This window comes from Cryptomeria japonica, chromosome 4 (assembly GCF_030272615.1).
Source record: "Cryptomeria japonica chromosome 4, Sugi_1.0, whole genome shotgun sequence".
NCBI lineage: Eukaryota > Viridiplantae > Streptophyta > Pinopsida > Cupressales > Cupressaceae > Cryptomeria > Cryptomeria japonica.
This window is the reverse complement of record NC_081408.1, coordinates 337,778,172-337,787,873: the sequence shown is the minus strand read 5'-3', so window position 1 is coordinate 337,787,873 and position 9,702 is coordinate 337,778,172. Positions and strand designations below refer to the sequence as shown.

Below are 9,702 nucleotides of genomic sequence, written 5' to 3'. Positions count from 1 at the left end.
TCAAGGTGTGGTGCCTTGCAGATGAGATCAAACCTTCAAAAAAAGCTGGTTCATTTCTAAACCTAGATGCACATGTTGATCCAAACCAACAGAAATTGAACCTACAAATATTCATATTCTACTAATTTATCAAAGAAAATAGATCAAAGGAATACAAAAAAAAAAAAGATAACATGATGAACCAAGATTAGGATGAGTTCCCTCATTTTCTCACAATAACACAAAAAATCAATAGAAGATTGCCAAAAGGACTCACACAAGTCTCTTCTCCACAACTCTTGAAGTATGTATTAAGGTTAGGGTTAAACAAGCACAAAGAGGGAACCAAAGATAGAGAGATAACTCTTGGAACAAACACACACACACACACATAAACCGTGGAAAAATTCATTCCATCATAGAAGCAAAGAAAATTCCACAATATGATAGATGAGATTAAATATATTTTTTATTAAATCAAAAACATAAAATGAATTACAATTATAGATAAATAAATAATTTACAAGACTTTGGTCTAAACTGAGAATTAAATTTTCTAAAATGAGTTCCAAATAGACTTTATATCTAAAGGAAGGTGTCCAAGATATCAAAAGGTCATAGGAAACTCTAGCTACAATTCCCACCAATGTGTTGGTGTCCAAGATATCAAAAGGTCGTAGGAAACTCTAGCTACAATTCCCACCAATGTGTTGGTGACAAGTGTCTTCTACAAATCTGATCAGTATGACCTAGAGAAGTGAAATAAATCCCTCAACATAACCATGCTTAAGCACTAATGATTTACAGCTTTGGGTGGAGACGAGGAAAATCACCTAAGAATTCTACTATAAAAGTGACTTGAAGATGGGGATCTAACAAAAGGATACCTACAACATTGAATAAGGTATTGGGAATTAAGGTGTCTCAACCTTAGCCATTCCTTGTATTTATTTAATTCCTTAATTGTAAAGGTGATCCTATTCATTGTGAACTTTTACAATATGTGTCACTCAAAACTACTATTGGGCAACTATCTAGGTTTTATAGTGTTATACTATACTGAGGAAAATTACCAAATCTCAAGGGTCTTGTTCTCTTAGGTTGACCTCTTTGATTGGACTAACATTATGGTCATGGAAATGATTGAAAGCAACACTTTTTACTCAATCAAATATCCTAAAATGACTTGATGAAATACTAGGTTTTTGTTAATGCTCCAAAGTGAAGTGTTTCTAGAATGAATCTTCTCTTTCTAGTGCTTAAGATATGAGAATGATAGTTGATGGTTAATGACTACACATTGAATTGTTTTAAATATGAAGATATAGCAATTAATTGCACAAGCATGTAACATGTCAATTGAAAATGACCAGTGAAATATGTCAGAATCAATAAATACAAGTTGCAATATCAAAATTGCTCAGTGGGGAAAGAAAGTATGAAGATAGGTGCAAAGATATAGGCATAATAAATGACTCCTGTATAAGAATATTTAGATATGAATAGTATAAGATTTAATATATGAGAATGAAGGTAAATAAAAATAAGTGAAATATAGAGAAATGATCCCTAACTTTATATAAAAATATGTTATTTGTTGATATATATTTAAAGGAATGAAATGAAGGTAAATAAAAATAAGTGAAATATTGAGAAATGATCCTCACTTTATATGAAAGTATGTTATTTGTTGATATATATTTATAGAGGTCATTCTATCAAAATAATACTTATCTTTACATGAATAAATAATTATAGTAAAAACCATTCTATCAAAATTAATCCAAAACTAACAAATTACTCATGTATAAGAATATGTAGATATGCATAGGATAAGATTTAATACATGAGAGTGAAGATAAATAAAAATAGGTGAATTATTAGAAATGGTCCTAACTTTATATAAAAATATGTTATTTATTTTGATTAAGGGTAAACAAGTTTTGAGGGGACTAGAAACCCCGTAAACAGGTTTTGAGGGGACTCAAAACCCCTAGGTTGTGAAGGGACCCGAAACCCTCATATTTTACGAGGATCTGGAACCCACTTAACAATGCTGCTAAAAGAAAAGAACATCAGCGAACCAACAGCCAAGACACAAACTGGACACAAAGTGTCCCTAACACATAAACAAGGGATTTACAAGGCTCCCTAAACCTACAGAATATTGGGGTTTTGAAAGGCTCCCCTAACCTTCATCAAGGGTTTTAAATTGGCTCCCAAAACCAGCAAACAAGGGTTTTCCCAGGCTCCCATAACCAATAACATAGTCATCAGCTTACCAACAGTACAACTAACCCTTAACCAAAAACCATCACTGGCCAGACTGGGCCCTTTAAAATTGTTAGCATCCAGCATGCCTGTGGAACAAACAAAATATGCATGGGGGTTTTGAAAGGCTCCCCTAACCTTCATGACATACACAAGGAGGGTTTTTGAAGGATCCCTCAAACCCCAAAAAAAACTGGAAAGCATGGTTTAAAAAACCCAGCCCTGACCATGAAATAGTGGCCTCAACCAGCAACTCGAGTAGCATCCTCACCCAAAAGACCTTCTCCCACCAACTTCCCACCTCAATATGGAAGAGGTCCACCTCGATAGGAATAGAAAGAAGGCAGAACTTCAGCTTTGGAGACTCTCTTGTAGCAACCAGAAACCTGACCACTCCCAACCACCAAATCTCCACCTCCATAGGAGAAAGGGCCACTTCAAACAGGCTGGGAAGAGAGCAATCCAAAAGCCCCCACAAAACAGTCATGGACCAGCAAAGAAAAAGCTCCTCCACCTCAGAAGAAGGACTATCCAGAATAGGGAAGAGAAAAGGGGATTGAGCAGAGGAAACCCTAACCCAGAATAAAATATGAGAAGACCAGAGGGTCTGCTCACCCCTGAAACAACGAAACCCCTCCAAACCACCCATACTTTGTCATGACCACACAGAGCCATGCTTCCAGAGACCCACAAAAACAACAAGGGACAGGGGATTCCCCCACACAGGCCCAAGAAAGAAAAAGCCACGGAGTACAGTCTGCAACCCATCGCGGGGCACCAAGGACAAACCTGCACCACCAAATAGATAGGACCAGACAAAGAGGGTGGGCAAAAAAACTCCACCAGTCCCTAAAAGGGACCCATAGCCTGGCCTGACACAGGGCACCAAAGCCAAAACACCTCCGTGCGAGATCAAAGACACCCAACAAGGAACATCTCCTGTGGGCAAAGAACTGCAGCCAGGTGGAAGCACAGTGATCTCATCGCACAAAAACACAAAAAGGGGCAAGGGCACACCGCCCATCTCAGTGCGATCAAGCCACACAATCTATGAACCACAGAAGCCTGCGCAGAAATCAGGGCAACCAACCTAGGCCAAAGAGAAGAGCCCCCCCCTTCACCATCTACCTCGTCGTCGTCCTCATCTCCATCGCCTGAATCAGTAGGCATCGAAAACCTAGCTTGTCCCGCTCCTCCTTTCCCGCTCATCGCTCTCTAGGTTAAAGATAGTGTTAAGGATTGGTTAAAATATGTTATTTGTTGATATATATTCATAGAGGTCATTATATCAAAATAAAACTTATCTTTACACGAAAATAGGTCTTTTATTCATATATAAATATATAAAAAATTTATTTATTTTTCATCTTAAGAGTAATGGAAAGTTTAGTCCAATGACCTCAAGCCTAGCTCTTTACACAATGAACCCCATCTAACCTTTCGCACTAGACTTTCATCCACATCAAACAAATCGAAAGTTGAATCTACCACCTAACCTACCTTAAATGATATACTTTAATGCAAATATTAATACAAATTTCACCATTAGAAAAAATAACACAAGTTGTTTTTTTTTAAAATTGGTCCAGCCTATGGGCACCTCCAAATGGTAGAAGTGCCATTATAACTCACGTTTGCAGTCTATGATTAGCAAATTACGCCGTGTATTTTGGTACAAACATATATCCGATGGAGAGACACAAAGATTTGTGCATGTACTCTCATTGGAACAACGACAAGTGTTTCCGCAGGTGTCAAAGTCCACAAAACGTGGCAAGCCCATATAACACCAGCAGGCTTATATATTCACCACTTTGGGAGTATGTCACTCAACTCATTATTTCATAGCATTGCTTTCAGTGTATTGGTGTGATCGAAGCAAGTTTTCAGTTTTCAGTTTGTATTTTGTCTAGAAAAGAATAAGAAGAAGCAATATGTCGGCTAGGGACAATGCCTCTGATGCTGCTGATCGTACAAAGTCTTATGGGCAGGAGAAGAGCGGCCAAGCTCAACAACATGCCCAAGTAATAAATACCATTCTTCAATATCATTATAATGCATTTGTCATGACTGAATCTGTGTTTATAGTATGTTGTGTTTGAACTTTCAGGGTGTGAAGGAGAGTGCTCAACAGAAGGCAGGTGAGGCGAAGGAAAAGGCTTCCCAGGCCACCCAACAGACGAAGGAGAAAGCAGGAGGAACTGCTGAAACGGCTAAGGAGAAAACCTCTCAAGCCTCCCAAACTGCTGCTGAAAAGGCCCGGCAGGCCAAGGAACAAACTAGCACTGTATTCCAGCAGGTTTGTCAATTTATCTGGATTTGAAGATAAAAATGTTGAAACTTTCAGTCTTCTCTGGTTTATCATTATTGGTGTTTCCATTTTTCTAGTATATGGGTCCGTTTATGTTTGTTTTGATTTGTGGGTACGTTTACACAGGCTGGGGAGAAGGTGAAAGAAGTTATGCAGGGAGCAGCAGAGACTGTGAAGAAACCCTTCTCTGGAGGCAATAATGAGGACCAGCAGCAGTGAGCATTGTTCATTGTTGACTACTCAACGATGTTTACAGTCTTGTTTAAGTGCAGTTCATCTGCTTGTGTTTGTTCATTGTTGACTACTAGACGATGTTTACAGTCTTGTTTTAGTGCAGTTCATCTGCTTGTGTTTGTGTAGTTTTTGTGTACAATAAAAAGTGGGCGGTTGTTGTCTGTAGACAATTCTTCGTCAATATCAATCAATCAGTTTTATGTCATTATCAGTGTCTCGTCTTTGATTCAGTTTCGCCAGCGCTTCTGGTTTTCATCTCCATCTTCCATCTTAAGTGATGAAGATGGATCACAAGTGGGGAGCTGTATAGTTGCAGATCAAATGGATGAAATGTTTATCAGAATCTGAAGTGAAATGTTTATCAGAAGAATGAATTAATAGTTGTTGGAATGGGAGGAAGTGCTTTCATCAATGTAACGTTCCATTTCTGTTCAATGTAATGTTAGGCAGTTGTTGGAATGGGAGAAAGTGCTTTCATCAATGTAATGTTTAATTTCTGCGTAATGTTAATATTATATGACATATCATATAGCCTCAAAATAGTTTGTGATAGGAAATGCATCGGGATAGGAGGAAGTGCTTTCATAAATGTAATTAATGTTTCATTTCTGCACAATGTTTAATATTATATGACATATCATATAAGAAATGCAAATGCATTTAACATCATTTTGTTATCCTATCTCAAAATAGCTCCTGTTCAAATGCGTAGCGTCGCCCTCCTCCTGTTCAAATGCGTTACAGGAAATGCATAACATCATCTTGTTCATCTTGTCTCAAAATGGAAGAAAAAGGGATCCTATCTCAAAACAGTTTGATAGGAAATGCATAATATCATCCTCTCTCAAAACAGTTAAGGGAGATAGGCATCTTGTTCATCTTGTCTGATAGAGTCTTTGTGATAGACTGTTCATCTTGTCTCAAAATGGGAGAATCGTCTCAAAATGGGAGAAGAGAATATGGGAGAGAGGCTCACATCATCCTATTTCAAAACAGTTTCCTAGTTTGATAGTTAGAGCAAACAGTTTCCTAGTTTGATAGTTAGAGCAAACAGTTTCCTCAAAATAGTTTGATAGTTTGATAGTTAGGCTCTAGGAGAATCTCCCATCATCCTATTTCAAATCATCCTATTTCAAAACAGTTTGATAGGCATAATATCATATTGTCTTTAGGAGAATAAGGGAGATAGGAAACAGTTTCATATTGTCTTTAGGAGAATAAGGGAGATAGGAAACAGTTTCCTAGAGGAGAATCTCCCATCATCCTATTTCAAATCATCCTATTTCAAAATCATCCTATTTCAAAACAGTTTGATAGGCATAATATCATATTGTCTTTAGGAGAATAAGGGAGATAGGAAACAGTTTCATATTGTCTTTAGGAGAATAAGGGAGATAGGAAACAGTTTCCTAGAGGAGAATCTCCCATCATCCTATTTCAAATCATCCTATTTCAAAACAGCAGTTTGATAGGCATAATATCATATTGTCTTTAGGAGAATAAGGGAGATAGGAAACAGTTTCCTAGTTTACTCTAGGAGAATCTCCCATCATCCTATTTCAAATCATCCTATTTCAAAACAGCAGTTTGATAGGCATAATATCATATTGTCTTTAGGAGAATAAGGGATTTCAAAACAGTTTGATAGGCATAATATCATATAGTCTTTAGGAGAATAGGCATAATATCATATTGTCTTTAGGAGAATAAGGGAGGTAGAAAACAGTTTGATAGGCATAATATCATCTTGTTCTCCTAATATCATATTGTCTTTAGGAGAATAAGGGAGGTAGAAAACAGTTTGATAGGCATAATATCATCTTGTTCATTTTTGATAGGCTTTAGGAGAATAAGGGAGATAGGCTTTGTGATAGAGATAGGAAATTCATAATAGAATAAGGGAGGTAGAAAACAGTTTGATAGGCATAATATCATCTTGTTCATTTTTGATAGGCTTTAGGAGAATAAGGGAGATAGGCTTTGTGATAGAGATAGGAAATGCATAATATCATCTTGTTCATTTTTGATAGGCTTATATTATCATACAGTTTGATAGGCATAATATCATCTTGTTCATAGGCTTTAGGAGAATAAGGGAGAAAGGCTTTGTGATAGAGATAGGAAATGCATAATATCATCTTGTTCATCTTTGATAGGCTTATATTATCATACAGTTTGATAGGCATAATATCATCTTGTTTTTTTGATAGGCTTTAGGAGAATAAGGGAGATAGGCTTTGTGATAGAGATAGGAAATGCATAATATCATCTTGTTCATTTTTGATAGGCTTATATTATCATACAGTTTGATAGGCATAATATCATCTTGTTCATAGGCTTTAGGAGAATAAGGGAGAAAGGCTTTGTGATAGAGATAGGAAATGCATAATATCATCTTGTTCATCTTTGATAGGATTATATTATCATACAGTTTGATAGGCATAATATCATCTTGTTTATAGGCTTATATTATCATCCTGTAAAGATACAGTTTGATAGGCATAATATCATCTTGTTCATCTTTGATAGGCTTTAGGAGAATAAGATTGTCAGGCATAATATCATCTTGTTCATAGGCTTATATTATCATCTTGTAAAGATACAGTTTGATAGGCATAATATCATCTTGTTCATCTTTGATAGGCTTTAGGAGAATAAGATTGTCTTTAGGAGAATAAGGGAGATAGGAATCAGTTTGATAGGCATAATATCATCTTGTTCATCTTTGATAGGCTTATATTATCATACAGTTTGATAGGCATAATATCATCTTGTTCATAGGCTTATATTATCATCTTGTAAAGATACAGTTTGATAGGCATAATATCATCTTGTTCATCTTTGATGGGCTTTAGGAGAATAAGATTGTCTTTAGGAGAATAAGGGAGATAGGAAACAGTTTGATAGGCATAATATCATCTTGTTCATCTTTGATAGGCTTTAGGAGAATAAGGGAGATAGGCTTTGTGATAGAGATAGGAAATGCATAATATCATCTTGTTTATCTTTGATAGGCTTATATTATCATACGATTTGGTAGGCATAATCTCATCTTGTTCATAGGCTTATATTATCATCTTGTAAAGATACAGTTTGATAGGCATAATATCATCTTGCTCATCTTTGATAGGCTTTAGGAGAATAAGGGAGATAGGCTTTGTGATAGAGATAGGAAATGCATAATATCATCTTGATAGGCTCTTTAGGAGAAAAACAGTTTGATAGTTAAGATATCTTTAGGAGAAAAACAGTTTGATAATAGTTTGATAGATATAGTTTGATAGGCATAATATCATCTTGTTCATCTTTGATAGGCTTTAGGAAAATAAGGGAGATAGGCTTTGTGATAGAGATAGGAAATGCATAATATCATCTTGATAGGCATAATATCATCTTGTTCATCTTTGATAGGCTTTAGGAGAATAAGGGAGATAGGCTTTGTGATAGAGATAGGAAATGCGTAATATCATCTTGTTCATCTTTGATAGGCTTATATTATCATACAGTTTGATAGGCATAATATCATCTTGTTCATAGGCTTATATTATCATCTTGTAAAGATACAGTTTGATAGGCATAATATCATCTTGTTCATCTTTGATAGGCTTTAGGAGAATAAGGGAGATAGGCTTTGTGATAGAGATAGGAAATGCATAATATCATTTTGATAGGCTCTTTAGGAGAAAAACAGTTTGATAGATATAGTTTGATAGGCATAATATCATCTTGTTCATCTTTGATAGGCTTTAGGAGAATAAGGGAGATAGGCTTTGTGATAGAGATAGGAAATGCATAATATCATCTTGTTCATCTTTGATAGGCTTATATTATCATACAGTTTGATAGGAATAATATCATCTTGTGCATAGGCTTATATTATCATCTTGTAAAGATGCAGTTTGATAGGCATAATATCATCTTGTTCATCTTTGATAGGCTTTAGGAGAATAAGAGAGATGGGCTTTGTGATAGAGATAGGAAATGCATAATATCATTTTGATAGGCTCTTTAGGAGAAAAACATTTTGATAGATACAGTTTGATAGGCATAATATCATCTTGTTCATCTTTGATAGGCTTTAGGAGAATAAGGGAGATAGGCTTTGTGACAGAGATAGGAAATGCATAATATCATCTTGATAGGCATAATATCATCTTGTTCATCTTTGATAGGCTTTAGGAGAATAAGGGAGATAGGCTCTGTGATAGAGATAGGAAATGCATAATATCATCTTGATAGGCTCTTTAGGAGAAAAACAGTTTGATAGTTAAGATAGGCTCTTTAGGAGAATAGGGGAGATAGGCTTTCTAATAGAGATAGGCTTTAGGAGAATAAGGGAGATAGGATTTGTGATAGAGATAGGCTTAAGGAGAAAACAGTTTGATAGTTAAGGAGAAAACAGTTTGATAGTTAAGATAGGCTCTAGGAGAAAAACAGTTTGATAGTTAAGATGGGCTCTCTAGGAGAAAAATAGTTTGATAGTTAAGATGGGCTCTCTAGGAGAAAAACAATTTTATAGTTAATTAAGATGGGCTCTCTAGGAGAAAAATAGTTTGATAGTTAATTAAGATGGGCTCTCTAGGAGAAAACAGTTTGATAGTTAAGATGGGCTCTCTAGGAGAAAAACAGTTTGATAGTTAAGATGGGCTCTCTAGGAGAAAAACAATTTGATATTTAAGATAGGCTTTAGGAGAATAAGGGAGATAGGCTTTGTGATAGAGATAGGAAATGCATAATATCATCTTGTTCATCTTGTCCTAGAAAAATAGTTTGATAGTTAAGATAGGCTTTAGGAGAAAAACAATTTGATAGTTAAGATAGGCTTTAGGAGAAAAACAATTTGATAGTTAAGATAGGCTTTAGGAGAAAAATAGTTTGATAGTTAAGATAGGCTCTTTAGGAGAAAA

At 35.7% G+C, this 9,702-nt stretch overlaps 1 protein-coding gene across 1 annotated transcript; it reads left to right on the top strand.

Annotated features, from left to right (window-relative positions):
• Positions 1-4,079: 4,079 nt before the first annotated feature.
• LOC131063543 (late embryogenesis abundant protein 76) lies at positions 4,080-5,317 on the top strand. Its single transcript, XM_057997393.2, has 3 exons — positions 4,080-4,274; positions 4,361-4,549; positions 4,688-5,317. The coding sequence occupies exons 1-3, from the start codon at positions 4,185-4,187 to the stop codon at positions 4,778-4,780; spliced, it is 372 nt and encodes a 123-aa protein (XP_057853376.1). The 5' UTR covers positions 4,080-4,184; the 3' UTR covers positions 4,781-5,317.
• Positions 5,318-9,702: the final 4,385 nt, after the last annotated feature.

Bases quoted from the DNA above. Each gene is read 5' to 3' on its own strand.
- LOC131063543 (XM_057997393.2), top strand. From the start codon at position 4,185: ATGTCGGCTAGGGACAATGCCTCTGATGCTGCTGATCGTACAAAGTCT. The intron at 4,275-4,360 runs GTAATAAATACC...TTGAACTTTCAG, and splicing joins AAGCTCAACAACATGCCCAA to GGTGTGAAGGAGAGTGCTCA. The intron at 4,550-4,687 runs GTTTGTCAATTT...ACGTTTACACAG, and splicing joins CTAGCACTGTATTCCAGCAG to GCTGGGGAGAAGGTGAAAGA.